Source organism: Procambarus clarkii, chromosome 19, assembly GCF_040958095.1.
Source record: "Procambarus clarkii isolate CNS0578487 chromosome 19, FALCON_Pclarkii_2.0, whole genome shotgun sequence".
Taxonomy (NCBI): Eukaryota; Metazoa; Arthropoda; class Malacostraca; order Decapoda; family Cambaridae; genus Procambarus; species Procambarus clarkii.
The window spans coordinates 22,022,762-22,041,939 of record NC_091168.1 but is presented as its reverse complement, the minus strand read 5'-3'; the positions used below and the strand labels follow the sequence as shown (position 1 = coordinate 22,041,939).

Here is a 19,178-nt window from a genome sequence, read left to right as displayed (position 1 = left end):
ATCCTTAATTGCTCTCAACTCTTTAAGACATAACTGTGACATGCTCGTGTCTGAAGCTGGACACAAATACAAAAAAATTATTAATGATGGTAACAGAGTCCATTTCATGTGGAGTCCATCTCATGTTGGCCTCCGAATGCATGATAGAGCTGATGAGTTAGCTAAAGACCATAACTAGCTGACTTCTTTCGACGTTTAAAATTAAACTTGATAAACACCTAAAATGGGTACGTGATCAGCCGGACTATGGTTCATGTCATACTGCTGTATGCAGCGTTGGACACGAACAAAGGGGCACAGGTGGAAACTTAGTACCCAAATGAGCCACAGAGAGATTAGAAAGAATTTTTTCAGTGTCAGAGTAGTTAACAAGTGGAATGCACTAGGAAGTGATGTGGTGGAGGCTGACTCCATACACAGTTTCAAATGCAGGTATGATAGAGCCCAGTAGGCTCAGGAATCTGTACACCAGTTGATTGACAGTTGAGAGTCGGGACCAAAGAGCCAAAGCTCAGCCCCCGCAAGCACAATTAGGTGAGTACCTAAGCTTGTTAATAAAAAATGTAAATATAGTGTAATGAGATTTTTTAACTGATTTTACAATACTAGCCAGAAAAGATACATACATTCCATGTGTGGTATTTATTTTGACAACATACAATACTCTAGAATACATGATAACTGCAACAGAAGTCTTATGTTTTTTTTCATGTAGTCCTTAATAAATTTATACAATGAAATCATATGTAAAATTCTAAAAATATTAAAATATTATTCCGTATATATTTTCTGCATAAATTTGTATGCATGTAATCTTATAAATTTATGCAATGAAATCATGTGTAAAATTCTAAAACTATTATATTATTATTCGGTATATATTTTCCGTGTGTGGTATTTATTTTGGTAGTGTCCTTACCGTCCCTTTCAGCCTGAGCCAGACCCGGGACCATGGTGAAGGAGGTAGGTCTCTTCATATCTTTTTGTATTTGAACCATCCTTTTAAATTTTGGACTATTACGTGAAATATTTATGAGTTAAGTGTTTCTAGTTTCATATGCGTCAAGAAGCGAGGGTGTAAAGTTAAGATTAACCTGTAAATTGTAATTTGTAAAGAGCAGAAAGTTTGTAAACAAACCAGTGCGGTTTGACTTTGGGGTGCCATAATTCTCATAGCCAAATTCTTAAAGCCGAGAAGTCTATTCCCCCTTCTCGATGTATATATACAGAGAATTTACTTTAATACAGAATGTTTCATTTTTAAAAGTATACTTTCTGGCTGGTAAGGAAGTTAAGGGGTCCCGGTAATACAGTCTGGTTCGTTCTCTACGCTCAAGCGAGAATTCCGGGTTCGAAACTCGGGCGGGACAGAAATGGTTGGGCACAATTCTTTTTCACCTAATGTCCCTGTTCACCTAGCAATAAGTAGGTACTCATGAGTTAGTCATCTTGTAGTGTGGGGTTGCATCTTAGGGGAGAGGGTGATAAGTCTTGTGTATGAATACACTCTGGCTTTCTGTCCCCCGACGATGAATTATTTTTCATTTTAGTGGCCTTAACCCTAGACACATTCATAGGCCTCAAATTCACAAACCCACTGTTATTTAGCCTCCGTCCAGCTCTGGTGATAATATATAGTGAATTTACTGGATACGACGTTACATTGTATTAGTGCTACTTACATACACAATCGTCGTGCTTTGTCAAAGTTTTGTTAGTTAATCCTCAAGTTTCCAAGGTTTCTTAATGGTAGAACTTTCCATCAATTTTCTGTACTGTTTGAGGAAATGTTCGTCACATTTAACTGGCATCAGGCTTCCTATACTTTATTTTGGTTCAAAATGCTATACGTATTGGTGTAAGAACATACGTATTCATATTTAATTTTTAGCCATTGACGACAATGACATATTGTACTAATTTTTCAAAAAGTTGCAAGTTGTAAATCGTGTAGCTGACAAAAGATATGGGCGGTGTTCTGTATAAGAGTTTAAAGCCATGGAGAAAGTATTGCCTTAAGTCATGGGATTTTGCCAGGGTCCTATAAATTAAAAAAAATCACATTCAATATCTGCATCTTCAGAAAATTTCCTAATCATGGAGATTGCAAATGTTGTGTTGATTTAATAAGTCAATTTACTGTAGGGAAAGTTGCTCAGATAAATTAAAACATTTGTTCACCGTTCAAAAAAAAAGGGGGATTAATGTCACTGCATTTTAAGGAGTTCCAATGTATAACAAATGTATAAGTATCATACTGGGAGTGGTTGTAGCATTATGAACCTAGACAGTTTTGCAATCCTTTGATTCTTTACCTTATGGAAAACTAAATAGCAAGGTGGAGTAACTGCTAGTCTATGTAGAATTTAAGTCTGGGCTGATGAACATTGAGTAAATTTACTAATGCCACCAAAATAGGGCATCGTATTCTGAACTTGCATATATACTGTCTCAAAATGGCATACAGTAGCTAGTTTTGTAGATAAAATGGATGAGATGTTTACAAATGAAGTTAAATGATAAGTGTAAGCTTTTGAGCTCGGGAAATTATAGTTTTAACAGAGGCTTCTTATTTTGAAGTGTTAATGGATTCATGAAGTATACAAATAGATGAAAAAGTAAGTTGATACTTCATATATAAGACAATGGATTTAAATTAAATAATTAAATACGGGTTTGGAAATAGGGTTGTAGATTTAGGCAACATGTTGCTGGTATCAAAAAATGTGGGGTTGAAGGATCATTCCATGTATTGGGTTGACATACTGTATAATATAAACAGGAGTTGCCTGCAATTTTCTCTTATAGGATGCCCCTTGCATATAGGTTCTTACAATATGACAACTTGTTAAACAACCTGTTACCCAAGCACTCCACACAATATAATTTTTGTATCTCCCCTTGTCCGAATTAATGTCTATCCAAACTATGTGTAGTGTTATGTTAGGAAGTGTTAACTAAACTTAGGCTTTTAGGCTCTGTTGGTATTAATTAGGTTGGGTAAAATTAGGTAGGTTTTAAAATTAATGGTAGGTTTTAAAATTAATTGGTAAACTGTCTTATTTACAGTGTGAATTTTATTGCTTTGACCTATGAAATATTGTTTGCTGATACATGTCTGTTCCTTTTCAGTCGGAGACCACCGCAACCATCCGGACGAGGAAGTTCCTCACCAACCGGCTTCTTAACAGGAAGCAAATGGTATGTGTGTAACATCATTTTTATTCTACTGGCTAAATTTGAAGTTCGTATCCTGAAGTTGACTGAATTCCTATCCTTGTATTCCATGGTCTCATCCTGGTGTGCCATTGTTAAGGACATTTCACTTTGTCAAGGATGAGGGTGTATTTGCAGTCATTCATTCAGTTATTGGTCAGATCCAACAACTGAGTTGCAGACTGAGATAATTTACTGTCTAGCATTGAAGCAAAACTGCTAAGTTAAAAAAAAAAGAGGATAAAGTAGTGAAATTGGTTATCTAAATAGAACCTAGCTTATTTAAGTCAAAAGGCCCACCTTGCAGTTACCTTGTGATGATTTTGGGGCTCAACATTTCTGACCAAGCTTTCTTACTTTAATGCTCATTCTGTTCTTATTTGTGCATGCTTAATATTACTGATTAACTTGCACCCATCCACCATATAATTCATGTTTGCCATCCGGAGATTGCATTGTCTCCTTTATTTTATTTTGCTTTTGTTGCATTTTGTAAATACCGTCATAAAGTAGTACTCGTTAGATATCAAATTGGACATTTTACCATGCATAGTAACTTTGCAGTATGTGTTAGAAGTAAAATATTGCTAAGCAAATCTGTGCTTGGCCCAACACACTGGTAGTGCCCAAAATTGGTAAGGGAGCATAAACATGAGAGTTAACACTGACAAATTTTACAGTAGGACCTGTGTTTTTTATTCATCAACAAGGACTGCTTGGTACAGTCACAGGTTCATTTGTTGCTTGGTTAATGTTTGATTGCTAAAGGCCCAAGGTGACGGGCACTGTTCCTTCACTTTTGTCAAATACATATACCCTAATGCAGTACTATAAAGTCATACCGAATACTTCTTATAATTTAACCTTACCGATGTATTTTCCAGGTTGTTGACGTCCTGCACCCTGATAGGGCCACAGTACCTAAAAAGGAAATCAGAGAAAAACTAGCTAAGGTAATGTGCATATCTGTTATATAATTCTTTCTGCTAAACTTCATTTGATAAATTTCCACTCTAGCAACATTTTGCATATCTTCATGCTAGTCAAATCTTGCATATTTAATTTTAGCTTAGACCTCTCTGGGATGGATTACCTTGTGGATTGTTTCCCCCCTTAGGTTTCCATGTGGAAACTTGAGAATGCCACATGATTATTGACATGGGTGATGTAAACCCAGGATGTATTTGGAGTAGTTTTAGGCATAATTATTAAACTCCGCATAAGTTCTTTTATTGATTGATTGTTATCGCCGGAGGCGGCTAGTTTATTGTGCATCCCATACTCATCCTGTGAGTGGTAGTGCAAAAGCATTTCAGAGGGCACAAAAGGTCTTTATCAGACCTTATCTTAGATAATTACATAAACATTTTTCTTTTTAAGTCATTTCAAGATGCTTGGATGGACCAAACAATAGCAGTGTGGTGTGGCTGCCTGGCTAGCTCTGAACATCATGTACAGCATTGTGTTCACTGATATCTGAATATTGTACAGTATCAGTCAGGCTCTGAAAATACTATTGCAAAATAATAAGTCACACTGTTTATATTATTACATTAAGCAATGCTGTGGTAATAAGGGGAACAGCAGTGCTGTTGGCTCGTGCTGCATGCACCATGGTTGCTCACGCATTACTGATGCCTTCACATGTGGGAATGGTGCCACTTTTTTTTTTTAATGGCATCTGTTTGCTGGAGCCCTGAAGAAGCTGATGTGAACCTTGTGTAATGTGTAAATAATGCAATAAGTTGGACTTCTTCCACCTAGTGATAGCAATAGATTTAGGATAAATATGATGGGAGACTGCTAGAAACTACAGTACTGAATATCCTGAACAAATTGAGAGGCAGGACCAAAGAACCTAACCTTATTCCCGTCAAGTGGGGAACCACAGTAATTGTATAGAAAATGTTAAGAATTTATGGTATTGAGCTCTTGCATATAATGTTCTAAGAGTATTGTGATGCTGGGTATGACATTTACAGCTCCAGATATGAGAAAATGTTGTATTTATGAAATATGTTAATTGTGACATTATATCAGTTCAGTACACTGATAAAATTGTTGAGCATTTAGGTCTTTCCTAGTGATAAACCACTAATGCAGCTAGTTATTAATGTCCTCTATGGATATTCAATGTTTGTGTACATTACACATATGCAAATGATAAGCATTTGAACTATTTATGGATTCATTTAATTTTCCATCTACTTTGGCAATACTGTACCTTATCTACTTCAAGAAGTGTGTATTGTTTTGTGGTATTTGTTTTGAAAGTTTCTATAACTGTGTCAAATATTTCAGATGTACAAAACAACTGGTGATGTTGTTTTCTGCTTTGGCTTCAGAACTGCGTTCGGTGGAGGCAAGAGCACAGGGTTTGCTCTAGTATATGATACCCTTGATTATGCAAAGAAGATCGAGCCTAAATATCGCCTTGCAAGGGTATGTTTTTCCTAATTTTGTTAAAAAATGGCAATCACTGTACTGCATAGCCAGTTCTTTAGTAAAGAGCATTTTGACCATATCTTTAAAATCTGTTATTTAATTTAAAAAAAATTATGATGAACCTTTATGATAGGAATTGCCGACTGACGATACATGAAGCTAGTATATCATCTGAATTATGCTTTTTAAAGAGTTTTGTTTGGTGTTTTATATATTGGAACTTATATTTATACTTTCACTTACAGCAAGAATTGATAGAAGTGAAGAAAACTGCACGTAAGCAGAGGAAAGAGCGAAAGAACAGAATGAAGAAGGCACGTGGTACAGCTAAGGCCAAGATGGCTGCTGCCACTAAAAAGGTAGATTTTGTCAACAAAGGCTGGTAGTTTTTATCATGCTCTATATGTTCTCTATTTATATACACTTTGATCTCAGTAATTTGTGTAATTGTTTGACACATCAACATTTAGAACATTCAAAACTAAAGGTACTTAATTTATTACATGGATTTTAATTCTATAATCATAAATAATTGGCAGATGAAGGGGAAGGGGAGGGTCAAATAGAATTCCAGGCTGTAGTCACAATTTATTGAGGGCAAAGTGTCTGTATATATGTTTTGGAATTGCATGCACATGCATGTGTTGTGGTGATTTAAGGATAACCTGCTATTCCATGTCTGCTGACTGATTGCTCTGCAAATATACAGATTTTTCAAAATATTTGGCTATTTGAAATTTATACAATTCGATAAACATTAATTACTGGTTTAACTTAACACATCTTTTGTTAAAGTAAGATCAGGATAGAGCTAATAAGTTAATACAGTACTGTATACATGTTATGAATTTAACTACTACAGATAATGTACTGAAAATTAAATATACAGTTTATTTGGTATTTAAGTAGAATTTTTTAGATTTATGCTTAGCAGTTATCCCTAAAACATACATGCTCTGTATACCTATATATGTATTAGTTTTATTTTTTAGTATTTTTAGTAACAGGTAAGTTTTTGGAATAGGTCCTGCTTTTTATTTATTTATTGCTAGAATGCTTATCACATTTCTTGATTTTTCTTTGCAGAAGGTACGTTAACATTGTTGGGCCTCTTCACACACATCGGATGGGTAACAGTGTTGTAGTGGGAATATGATGTGTGAATGAATATAACACCTGAATGCGGTATGAATGGTGGTATTCTTAGCAACGTGCTAGCCAGGACGAGTTCATATTTATGAGAGAAATGGCAGATTAACCAAAGTATGATGCTTACTAAGGATGTTTTTTTTTCTACCATGGAACTTAATTGTTGAATTGTATCAGTCAGTACTGATACAAGGTTTGCCATGTAGTTTGCTTTTCTAATGCTTTATTTTAACACCAATCTGGCCTTCTATTTTTGTTTTATTTCAATTTGTTTCGCATGTTTTGAGCTTAGGCATTTAACATTCCCTTTCTCTGTCTGAAGACAAGTTTTGCTAGTGTACCCTTATTGAGGTAGCTTTTGCAAGTGTCTTTTGTTCCATATGGAAAAATGGCATTAATGGGATTTGGAAGTTCAGTTTATCGCTCATTAATAGCAGGGGAGAGGTTCAAGTCAAGTTGTCCTATGGATGGTATCTAGACTGCTATACTCATATTTCTGTAGCTGTTCGCAGATTATCCTCTTGTATCAGCAGTAATACATAGGGGTTATTAAGCGTGGTTTAACAGTTAATCAATTAATTTGAAGGTTAGAGAAATATAAAATTAATTCAAGACTGTCAGCATGATGATTGATTGATTGATCTGATGATTGATTGCCAAACTGCACATAACATTTTAAATGAGAAATTTATAGTTTGGAAAATATTGAATATACTGTAATGTAAATTTAGAAATGTGTGCAAAGAAGGAAATATGAATTGCAAGTAGAGAAAGACCTTACATAGTCTCCCTGGTTTTTAAATTAATGGAATGTGTTGCTCAAATAAGCACTTTTAACTCTAGTTTCAAAGTGTGCAAATTAAATTTTACTAGATATGTTGAACACTATTTTCCCTAATCTAGTTCAACAAGTCAAATGGGATACTAGCCATAATATATTAGAAATTTTAATGGGTTCCCATGACCCCTAACTCTTCTAATGCTTTGTCCAGCAGCAAAATTATCTTAATATTTGCTTTCCGTGCTATATTAATGCCATTGTCTTAGTCTTTACTTCTCAGATTTTGAATTTTAGAATTAAATCTTTATTTTACCTGTCAAATGACTGATACAATATCAATCAGGTAAACCTGACTAAAGAGAGTTGACCTCATTCCTTCTCTTTCCCTGGCCATGGTCTCAACCTTGTTCTCATGGGCATTGATAAGGGTTGTTTATTCAGGTCGACAGAAAGCTACATGAAATTCAAATTAAAAATTGTAACTACCCGTGCAATTTTTAGGGGCGAAATATTTTCGTTGCAACTGATGAATAAAAGTTTGTTATAAAGATGTGTTCTTTATAATAGTTAACATGCAGGTGAACGAGAATCTTGGATGAATCGTTGGTTTGACTGAAAGCATTGTTTTTTATATTTCATCACTTGCATTATTACAAAACTAATTTGTTCTTTTCTTTCTCCCAACAGTAAATGTAGCGGAAAGGAAAATAAATGTAAAATATCAAAACTTGTTTTAACTTGTCCTTTATGCTTTGTTACATATAGTGGGATTGTGCATATCCTTGTTGAATATCCTGACTTCCAGGATGAGCATGTCTTGTTTTCTGACCATCCCCCGCTGTCACTTTTCCCATTATAGAATTCTTGGTGAATCGGATACTTTTAATATTGTTCGCCTTATGCGTTTCTGTTCTCTTATTGGCATCCTCAGTGATATTTAATGCCCTCTAATTATTCTGCACATTTGATTGCCAAATAGCAAATGTAGCACCAAATACGATTTGGTGCTACATAGCCTTCCCGGCTTGGTGCCTTCTTTGATAATTACTTTACGTATAGTGGGGTTAGATTAGTGCCATGCCCTGGAGAACAGTAGTGTGGTCTTGTCAGCAGGCCTAACACAAGTTGTCAATAGGCAACCTGTTCTCAAAGTGAGATGAGATAATACCACACATATTCGGTAACTGAATAACTATAACTTGTCTGAAGAAAAGTAGATATCATTTGATGAAGAAAAGGACCCTTGAGTCAAAGTCCATCCTTCACAGAAAGTTGCACAACAGGAGCAGCAGTCAAAAAAGCCAACTAAACCCTTAGAATGATTGAGTGTAAATTTCACTTTTAAGAAAATGGTAAGGTAATTATCAAAAGAAAGCCCCAATTTTAAGAAAGCAGGTAGTGATTAAATTGTATAAATCTGGTGTGCTCCCATGTGGATTACTGTAAGCATGGAGATCTCATCTTCAGGAGGACATAGGTGCTTTGGAGAAAGTACCACACCTGGCAACAAAAATCATTCTAGAGCAGTCAACTCTCATTTGGGAATGGTTGAGGGCTAACATTGCAAACTAGGCATGAAAGGACATCTCTCAAACTTTAAAATAAGTAGTGAACAATTTTGAGGATGTTTAACTGGAAAATTTCTTCAAAAGATCAGATGTAACACCCAAACAAGGAGCAACAGTTTCAAGCTCTAGCAACAATGCAAGACAACTGATGCCTCTTTACCTATGCTTCTAATGGTGCTACATAGCCTTCCCAGCTTGGTGCCACCTTTTGATAATTGCTTACAAATCCATGGAACCGCTTAGCTGCCAGTCGTAAATGCCAAAAAACTATCAAACTGAAAAAATCATAAAGGCAAATGGGGGATCTTTGACAAGCCACCGGTTTCCTGTCCTTGTCGAGGCCACTAGTGTTAGTGGCCCTCTGGTAAATAAGGTTTTGCCCAGGTCTACGCACAACATATTGGAATGTATTTAGGTTGTATACTACCACAACTTGCAGGAGGTACCCGTGGAGTCACTACGCCCAGGTATCATACACCAAGGGACAAATTAATAAATATTTGAAAATATTGTCTATTGTATTGACATAAGGAACCATTAGGTATTGGAAATAAACTTGATAGTATTCATTGGTTTTACTTCAGTAGTAGCTCTTACAACCATTTTATTATAAAATATGTTGAATACAACAATAACACTTGAGAAAACCCAGTGTTGAATGTAATAAAACTCCTCTTTCTGGTAGTACCACTGTGGCTTCCTGTAGTCTTACACGGCAGTCACATCAGTTGTGGGAGTTATGTTTGAACTAAAGCCAGAACCTGGCCTTATCCCCTCAGGTGCAAGGAGCAAATGACATTTCACTGGGAAAGCATACATAAAGACGACCAAACCACACCCCCAGAAGATTGAGAGATGATGTTTCAGTCCATCCTGGACCATTTTCAAGTCGAAAATTGTGGCATGGGCAACAAATAAGGCAAGTGCTAGAAAGTCTGGGAAACTTTACAGACAACTGCTAGGTCCACAAGAACCAAAGCCTTGAACCTTTCAAATAGCTCCACAAATTATTCAAAATGCACTGAAAACTAGTTTACATTTTTGCTATATGGCCTCATGACGCTAGTCTTTGCCAACCTTTCCTCTCGTCTCTTAATAATCTGGTTCCTATCAAGTTGCATAGGAAACATTCTTTATAGCATGGAGGAATCTCGGTGAGGTAGCTACAGGGAGCCACCAAGGGGTCTCCCAGAAAAGTGCCCTTATCACTAAATATGAAGAGGGATCTTGATATTATTATTTGTCAAAAGTAATGCAAGAGTTGATAGAAAGGGTTTTGATGGCAACAAGTTCTCCTCTTGCATAGATGCATGTAGAGCCAGTCCCTTTTCTGCAGCATTCTGCACATCTGTAACAATTAAGTTTATGAATCTTCTAAAATAGTATACATACATTATGGCTTGTATGTTGATGATGTACTTTTGCTAGTCAAATCAACAAAATATCAAAGGCAGACTTTAGCACCATATATGTCTTAGAATATGGAAAAGGGCCTGAATAGTCAACAATCTATGATAAAAGAATAATCACAATAATAGCAAAGCAGTACTGTACTCGAACTGCCAGTCATTCTTAACTGGTTACCTCGGAAAGTTTAGCTTTATTCCTACTTGCTCTCCCTGGTTCCCTTCCACTTTTGTAGCCGAGTCGAGTTTCAAGCCCCCCTGTGGCGACTACCTCATCCCTTGGTGTGGCTCCTTCCATTGTAACAACTGCCCTGTTCATTTCCCTCTTTTGTGGGGGTCCATATTGCCTTCCCCATGCCTGAACACATTTGCTTCCTACTACCACTGCTACGTTCCAGGATTTACTCGGCCCCCCTTTGTGGCTTAAGTACTATATTATGATGTTTGTCCTGATGACCATACCTGGCCTGATGATGTGCCTATTCATATTACTATATAAGGCCTAGGAAAGTTAAATTTGGTTGTTCCCTTCATTTTCAGGCCATTTACAAAATTAATGGTATAAAAAAATTCTTGGTTACAAGAGTTCACATTTTGTACTACCATCCATACTAACAATAGAAACTAGAATTTTTCTATGACAAGTTTACAAATTTTGTCATTTAAAGATGGATTGAAAGTTTGTTGCGTGAAATGGCAAATCATCTTATTACTAATTATAAAATGTATCCAAATTATGTTTTGGTAGCCAAAAGAAAATATGATATTTTCATACATAGTTATATCAGTAGAAATGTTGTGTTACTAGCATTATAGATAAAAATAAAATAAGCACTTGATTTGTAAAAGCAATGTCAAATAAACTAACTGCAGGCAGCAATACTCAAGCGGAATATATTTAAATGGGCTACATCAAAGATCTAATTTTACAATACTGGGAGCACTCTTAAATGTATATGATCACAATCAATAAAATTATCTGTGTTCTATGCCTCAAAGAAACATATATATACAGAGAAATTTTGCATTTTAACACAATGATAAAAAGGTGAACTAACTGTATATATGAAGGAGAGCAGCAAAAACCTTGTGACGATCAACAGCATCATTTCCTTTAGAAATATTCAGAAGATGAAGTAAAGGATCTTCTAACTCCATCTTAGAATACAACTTGCACATTTTATTCAGTAGATTCACATCAGCTTCCTCTCCTAAATTCTGTAATAAAACCTAAATCTAAATAATAGGAAAAGATAGCCAACCACTTTCATCATCAATAAAATTGTTTGGCAAAAGATGAAAAGAATCCTGTCACTCATGATTCCAAGCCTAAGAACTTTCAGACTTTTTTTTTACAGTAATATAGTATTTACTCCATACTGTATAGCAATGCACCCTGTAAAGGCCAAATAATGGAACTATATATACTATATTACGGACAAATCTGTCCCATAGAGAAACTACCTTAAACCAAGGTCTTTCAAAATGAATAACAAAATCTTTCTTGCCATCTCTTGCTAAAATTTCTTGTAATTAAAGATAATGCTATTCCGAGAAAGCAAATTAATATATTTCCACCAGATTCCATCATGAAACATCAGTACTAACAATACGTATTGTCTAGACACACCTCTCCACCCTACCTTCCATGAGACAGCACATCTGCCATATAGCCAGCGCTCCCGACGCCAGACAAACCATCATAATGGTCGTTATCTTGCTGGCTTTTAGTCAACAGCTCCAGAATTCATGCCAAAGTGACGTCATGTTCTGTGTATAAAGGTTTGCCAGCATCCAGCGCACCAGATTACCCTCCAGGTGCTCACTGCTTCAGCATCTATCCTTGCTCATGTGTGACGGTAGACACACTTAGCATTTTGTATAAAGTTTTACCTTCACCTTTGTTATTAACGTAAAATTCACATGTATATATTTCTCTTCGATTATGTTTAAGCCAAGTGGATAAGGGGTTTTGTTTTAATTAAGTGTTACTTATCATTTTGTGTAAAATTATTCATTTTTTGTTATATTAAATGTTTAAAGTTTTTACTCTCTTTGTTTTTGCCCGGAATTGATACAGAGTAGAAGACCCAAGCAGATTTTTTACATTTTTTTTTTATTAATGTGTATTTGGCACACCATCTGCCAGAATAGTTACTGCTGTATTCCAGATCACGTCACAATACACACACAGTTCCCAATTTATCATGATTATATGTAGGCCACTAATCTATTTCATTATGAGCAAGGGTTAAAGTAAGTAACTTTTGCCATTTATCTGCCTAGAATGTGCCTTGGTAGCAATATAATATAATATAATGTGTTAAATACCACTGTAGGGTAAATTCTGTCTCTCCCCTGAGCCTCAATGTCATATTTTATCTCCAGAGCTCGTTATGAAGGGGTGACCACAGCAGGTTCTCTCTGGAGGCTGTATCACCACACAAAGTTTTCTCTATTTCAGGCTCTCTTACCCCTCCTACCACCCATTCTTTTGTTATTGTTCCACTCCATCCAAGAAACCAGTCATCTGCTTCAACCGTATGATCCATTTATTTCACCCTTATACACTCTTTTTGTTAAATGATTCTCAAGCATCTTACAAATAATTTATACCCACACAATGTGTCTCATTTTTAGATCTCTTCAAATTTACCTTGCTATTGTGCATTTTGTTTGGCTCTTCCTTTCTGGTGGCCATTTTCTCGATTAGGGTGATCTAGCATCTCCTGCGCTCTGGCCTCTGAGTGGCCCACTCTTTGACCTCTGGTCTCTGATAAGCTTTTAATGATTCACAAGTGCCTGGTGTGACATGATATGTGTAGAACAACCTAGGGGAGCTAGCAACAAATTAGCCACTGAGAGTGTTCTCTCAGAAACTTGCCTGTAGGATTTGTTTAGCCTCATCAGGTTGCCCCGTTTCCAAACAAGCAAACATCAAGTCATGTTGGGCTAGTCTGTAGTTGTTGCGTTGAACTATAAGGTTAAACATGCGTTCCAGAAGACCACTGGCCGGTACAGATTGCTCACTATCACTGCTGAAATACACAAATTTATATTAATCTTATAAATTATCTCACATACTGTACCTTCATTTATCAAATCTTCAATGCTTTTATATTAAAACAGTATTTGATCAAATTCTTAATAATATTAGCAATGATTTTATGCCTTTATGTACAATTATGTTAACCAATGATTTTAATGTCTTACATTAAATAATATTGATGTCAAGCACTATACTCACCACACAAAATTAGGTAATTCTATATTTTGATTTGAATTTTGTAAATGACGGATGATGAGAATAAGCATTTCCACCCTTCTTGGAAGAAGGTTATAGCTTTCATAAAGATCTTCTATCACATCTATGGCACCACTTAAATCTCCACTGCAATGAAATTGAAATTGAAATAAGTTTATTGAGGTAAAATACACACAAAGGGATGAGGTACCTCAAGCTATTCTCACCCCGTTCAGTACATTGTGTTAATACATACATATAAACACATCACAAACAATAAACATATTACCAAACATTCTGAGAGGTAAACATCTACATTTCCTCACTGCAATGAGGTTGACAGTTATTCAAGATAACAGTGTTTACAACAAATAGCATTCTAGATAAATATATTTGTGTAAAATTACTTAGTACAGTAATATATTTGTCCATACAACAGTCATAAAACAATATCTTCAAAAATAGTAACCACTATACAGGGGACCCTAAAAAATTTGGATTATATTGTTCCAGACCTGATCCAAATTTGCAGAACTTTGTCCTGTGATCAGGGAATGCATTTCAACAATGTTAGAAAGAAAAAATCTGATCCTCTTTTTGCGTGCACCATGGTTTCGTATGCAGTCATATGAAACAGGTGTGCAAAACAGATGTTAGAGAAAGTCGCAGGTAGGGGGACACAGTAATCAGCACTAGAAAATATTTAAATAAAATTCAAATTCAAAATTAAAGTAGGATTAATTATGAAATTAAACTGTTAGAATTCAGAACATAACTTAAAACAGTTTAACCAACCTATTCAATTTACATTGTAATAATGTTACTACAATGAAATTGTCTGGCTTCACAAGCCCCCCAGACAGTAGCATATTGAAGAGCTGTTTTGTTAACTCATAATCACAGGTTGCAGCTGATGCTATCAAGAGATTTTTGCAATTTCCCCTGATTAGGTTCATATCAAAACTCTCTTTAACCTCTGACTGCAAATGTCCCTTCAACATCTGAACTGCCTCTGAAAACAAAAATTTTATTAGTAAAATGATTAAAAAATCATACAGTTGCAAATCTACTTGAACATAATAAAGTAAGTAATTATCAAAAGAAGGCACCAAACAAGGGAAACTATTTACAGTACCATCATATTTTAATGGGCCCATATAACCTACAAACAGTACTCGTAGATCATCCGTGAAATGGGGTGGAAGCTGGACACACACACACACGAGCCAGAGATATGTCAGAAAACGCTTAGAAATTATTTCTTCATTACATGAGTTACAAGTGGAATGGTCTATGATATGAAACTGTTGAGATGACCTGAATATGAAAATTTCCAAAAGGAAATATGATGAGAAACACGAGGAATAAAATTCACTACATTAATTGATCAGAGGTTGGAAAGGTGGGGCAAGGAAGCTAATGCTCAGTCCTACAAGCACATCTAGATGAATACAACAAATGCATTTAGCAAATATTTTACAAAAAAATAACATGCCTGTAAATCAGAAACCCCTTTCTTTCCTAAATCAATATTAAAAGATTATACAGCAGTTGTGAGAGGGGTTGATTTTTCTAGCCCAATCTTTTATCCAAGGAAAGGTAAATTCTGCTTGCAATGTGTAACTTTCTTATTCATGATCCAATTATATGTTCGTATTTGGTGTTGAATGGATCCTTGCCCTCTTCTGATTCAAGAGATCATTGCTATGTATGTCTGTCACTCAATCAAATGAGACAATCAATGAGAAAAGACTCCTACTACGGTGGGAGACTCCCACTACTTGGGCCACCCAAGTAGTGGAGTAAGAGTTGGAGTGAGAGGGAAGAGGGCGAGTTAGACACCTTGGGGCAAGGGGTAGATTATATCCCTTACATTTCCAAACCCCCATTCAGTTCCTGGGGGTTTGGAAAGTTCCAAACCCCCAGGAACTATTACATGGTGGGAAGGGGCCATGGTGCCTCTTTCAATTGAAGCTTGGTTTGGATAGGCTGAGGCCTGAAATTGTACAGGGCACAAGATGTCCTGCATGATTTCAGGATGCCCCTCAGTAGCTTGAGAAGTTACAGAGGGTTCCCCCCTCTCAGAAAATTAGTTCACAAAAAGTTGACTGATAAATCAGGTTTGGTGTTGAATTTTGTGTGGAAGAATGATTAAAATTAGAAAATAGGAGATAAATCCTTGCGTACTACACCAATGTTTGATGTGCTTACCTTGGGTTCTTCCATTTTCAATTAAAAGTGTACCAAGGTCGAGAATTTTGCAATGATCTAAAGTATATGATGGATAATCTACTTGAAGAGTAGAGTACATGTTGACGGCTGCATCAATATTTTTGTTTCTGATGTAGGCCATTATAATGCTTGTCACTGTATCAGCACTGGGTTTTACACCATTAATTTTTGCTTTCTGTCAAAGAAAAAATTGTAAATATGGAAAAAAAAGAGAAAAAATAAGACTAAGATATTCTGTATATTTTTCCTGATGACTGAAATATTAACATAACAGTGAGGACATAATGAAAGAAGAGAACAAAATCTTACATTAGTATATTTGTCGCACTAGTATATTTAGAATGAAAATTACATTGAGGTAAATGCTAACATACATTTAAGTGCAGTATTACTCTCACCTTCAGCAGACTCAATACGCTTTTGGAGTCATTTTGAGTTGCATTCAAAAGAAGTAAAATCCGAAGAGTTCCTTGCATATTTAGACCATTTGCGTCATGTTCAAGGAAGTAATCATCCAGCACTTCAGAAGTCACACTCTGTTTACAATCCATTTTGTTTGTATTCAGGCTAAATCATTAACAAAATTTAAATGAAGAAAATGTACTGGCAAAGTTTTGTGCCTACACAAAATTTATGTACAAAAAGCAAATGCATGTACATATGCGTCACAACATTCTTGTCACCATGAGAACGCATGTCTTATAAATGTCACACTAAATTATAGCCCAGTATGAACATATATTTAGGTACATTTTACTTACAGTATGAAGGAGACAGTTGTATTCACTCTTCTTAAATGACTGTCCCAGTCTTGAGCTATATGCAATATTGCCATTACTTCTCGAACCATATTGTACGTACCTGTTGGGTCATAATACATAACTGTTATTAATGTACAGCAATAACATATAATTATCAAAGGAAAGCAATATTCTGTACCAGACTGACTGCAAACAACAATAACAAATACTGTACAGTAACCACCCTCCACTAAAAATAAAAAAAAAAATAAAAAATTGGTGGTCCCCGAGAAACACTTCAGTCTAGAATGCAAACCCACAAGAAGTTGATATCTCCAGGGTACCTATTTAATGTTAGGTGAACAGGAGCATGAGGATAAACACAATCATTTCTGTCCCACCTGGGATTCGAACCTGGCATTCCTGATTGTGAGTCGAGAACAAACTCGACTGATTAGAAGTATCTCTTTAAAAAGTCTCTCTATATTAAGGTGCTTATGTAAATTATTTTACAATCAATCAGTTATCAAGTAAAAAGGAAAAGGTTAAGTCAGTGATCAAGTAAAAAGAAAAAGGTTAAGTTTTTAAGAAAAGAAGAAGGTTAAGAAAAGGTTAAGTTATACAGTACAAAAACTATATAAACTCCCCAATTCAGATATTTTTATATAAAATTCTCGAACTTTAAAAATCCATGGAGGTGGTAATCTAGCTATGCTGCCTCTCTCATGCTCATACGTTCACACTTGTTTATTTCTAATTATAAAATGAAATATACATACTTAGAAAATTTTTGAGAGGGATATACATCCAGCCATCCACTTTTAACTGACTTCAATAAGTTTCTTGTATGAACAAATCCATATCGTGAGGCCATTGTTAACTAGTTGTTGTTAAATTTAAACAAATTCTGTCCGAATGATGCCTGCTTTATTTCCTGAATAAGATTTAAGTCTGATGGTAAAAATAAAGTGGCATCCAGGAGTAATCTATGCCATGCACCAAAGATTTGTCGACTCTTGGATACTCTTGGTGAGGAGGATGCTAGACCCACTCTTCACACAGATCAAATTAGAAATCTCACTATTGATACCTCGATGATTCCAGACTCCAGTTGCTCTCCTTACACTAGGGTAATTAAACAAAATTGTTTGCCTTAGCTGTGAAACAGTAAGCTCACACTTGCCTAATGAGGTAAAACCATAACCATAAAGGACTAAATAATCTCTGTCTCCTTATGGTGACTGCTGCACAACTAGGGCTTATAGATTTATGGCTGTTCAAGGATGCAACAGAAATCACAAAAAAATTACAATGAACTAGTGGCCAGGGTTGATTTGATGGCAAATGCAGGAAATTATGTGCCCTGGCATTCCCTTGTTAGTAGAAACCTCTACTACGCCTTGTGGCTAAAACTTCGCCTGTCAGCAACAGACAACTTTGCCCTGCAGCGGGTAACCTTGGTATGGCAGACGCTTGACAGCCTCTGGCCTACCCTGAGGATGTGAACGCTGAAGCTCTCAGCACCAGCTGGAAGACTATCTGTCGACCCCCAGATAATGTGTCAGGTGTCCTGTGAACCGGTGGCTCCCAAGCCGAGCAGGAGCCGGGCGTCCACCCAGGGTCAAGGCTGCACCAGGCACTTCCCCAACATCAACTAGTAGCAATAACAGCTTATGACAACAGCTAGTCGCAATAACAACCTATGACAACAGCTAGTCGCAATAACAGCCTATGACAACAGCTAGTTGCAATAATAACAGCTAGTCGCAATAACAGCCTATGACAACAGCTAGTCGCAATAATAGCATATGACAACAGCTAGTTGCAATAACAGCTTATGACAACAGCTAGTCGCAATAACAACCTATGACAACAGCTAGTCGCAATAACAACCAATGACAACAGGTAGTCACAATAACAGCTTATGACAACAGCTAGTGTCCAACGACCAACAACAGCTTGTGTCCAACAGCTGGGACAACAACAGCAAGCAGCCAGCACCCGGGAGCAACAACATAATGTTTCTCTAAAGCCATGTGCATCCATCGTTCTTATAGGACTCACACTTGGGGACTCCATTTTAATAAGCAGTTATTTATTACTGCAGTAACAATATTTCTGAACAGTCAAAATATTTGGGAAAAGACTCCTCACAAAGTATATAAGATATTAATGTGGCGGAGATTATAAAACTTTAATTCTTTCGTAAATGTAGGATTTTCATTCAATAATAATTCATTGTGTCAGGGGACAGGCAGCCAGTTACATATAGCACATGTTAGGCTTATATCTCGCTTCATGCAGGTCGGCGTTCAATCCCCGACCGTCTAGGTGTTGGTGGCTCTGAGTCAGAGCCACCAACACTAGTGACCTCGACTAAGACAGGAAGCCGGCGGC

The 19,178-nt window shown here is 36.2% G+C and overlaps 2 protein-coding genes across 14 annotated transcripts in view; one reads left to right on the top strand and one right to left on the bottom strand.

Annotated features, from left to right (window-relative positions):
- Nucleotides 1–881: 881 nt before the first annotated feature.
- The window catches only part of RpS24 (ribosomal protein S24), a 55,672-nt gene continuing 37,375 nt past the window's right edge, over nt 882–19,178 (top strand). Inside the window, exons 1-6 of one of the 3 annotated variants that reach the window (XM_045741291.2) lie at nt 882–963; nt 3,133–3,201; nt 4,101–4,169; nt 5,518–5,658; nt 5,907–6,020; nt 8,279–8,318. In XM_045741291.2, coding sequence (XP_045597247.1) covers nt 952–963; nt 3,133–3,201; nt 4,101–4,169; nt 5,518–5,658; nt 5,907–6,020; nt 8,279–8,281 — 408 coding nt within the window. In that variant the 5' untranslated portion in view covers nt 882–951 and the 3' untranslated portion in view covers nt 8,282–8,318. Of the gene's footprint in view, nt 964–3,132; nt 3,202–4,100; nt 4,170–5,517; nt 5,659–5,906; nt 6,021–6,747; nt 8,319–19,178 lie in introns of those variants that run through there. The other 2 variants (XM_069327136.1, XM_069327137.1) reach the window with 2 other exon arrangements.
- The window catches only part of LOC123757550 (leucine-rich PPR motif-containing protein, mitochondrial), a 44,846-nt gene continuing 35,390 nt past the window's right edge, over nt 9,723–19,178 (bottom strand). The window contains exons 1-10 of one of the 11 annotated variants that reach the window (XM_045741286.2): nt 18,735–18,800; nt 17,561–17,715; nt 16,803–16,902; nt 16,440–16,577; nt 16,021–16,216; nt 14,605–14,821; nt 13,813–13,956; nt 13,450–13,603; nt 11,624–11,783; nt 9,723–10,507 (exon numbers count right to left, since the gene is read on the bottom strand). In XM_045741286.2, coding sequence (XP_045597242.2) covers nt 10,368–10,507; nt 11,624–11,783; nt 13,450–13,603; nt 13,813–13,956; nt 14,605–14,821; nt 16,021–16,216; nt 16,440–16,577; nt 16,803–16,902; nt 17,561–17,655 — 1,344 coding nt within the window. In that variant the 5' untranslated portion in view covers nt 17,656–17,715; nt 18,735–18,800 and the 3' untranslated portion in view covers nt 9,723–10,367. Of the gene's footprint in view, nt 10,508–11,623; nt 11,784–13,449; nt 13,604–13,812; nt 13,957–14,604; nt 14,822–16,020; nt 16,217–16,439; nt 16,578–16,802; nt 16,903–17,560; nt 18,814–19,178 lie in introns of those variants that run through there. The other 10 variants (XM_045741282.2, XM_069327134.1, XM_045741283.2 and 7 more) reach the window with 10 other exon arrangements.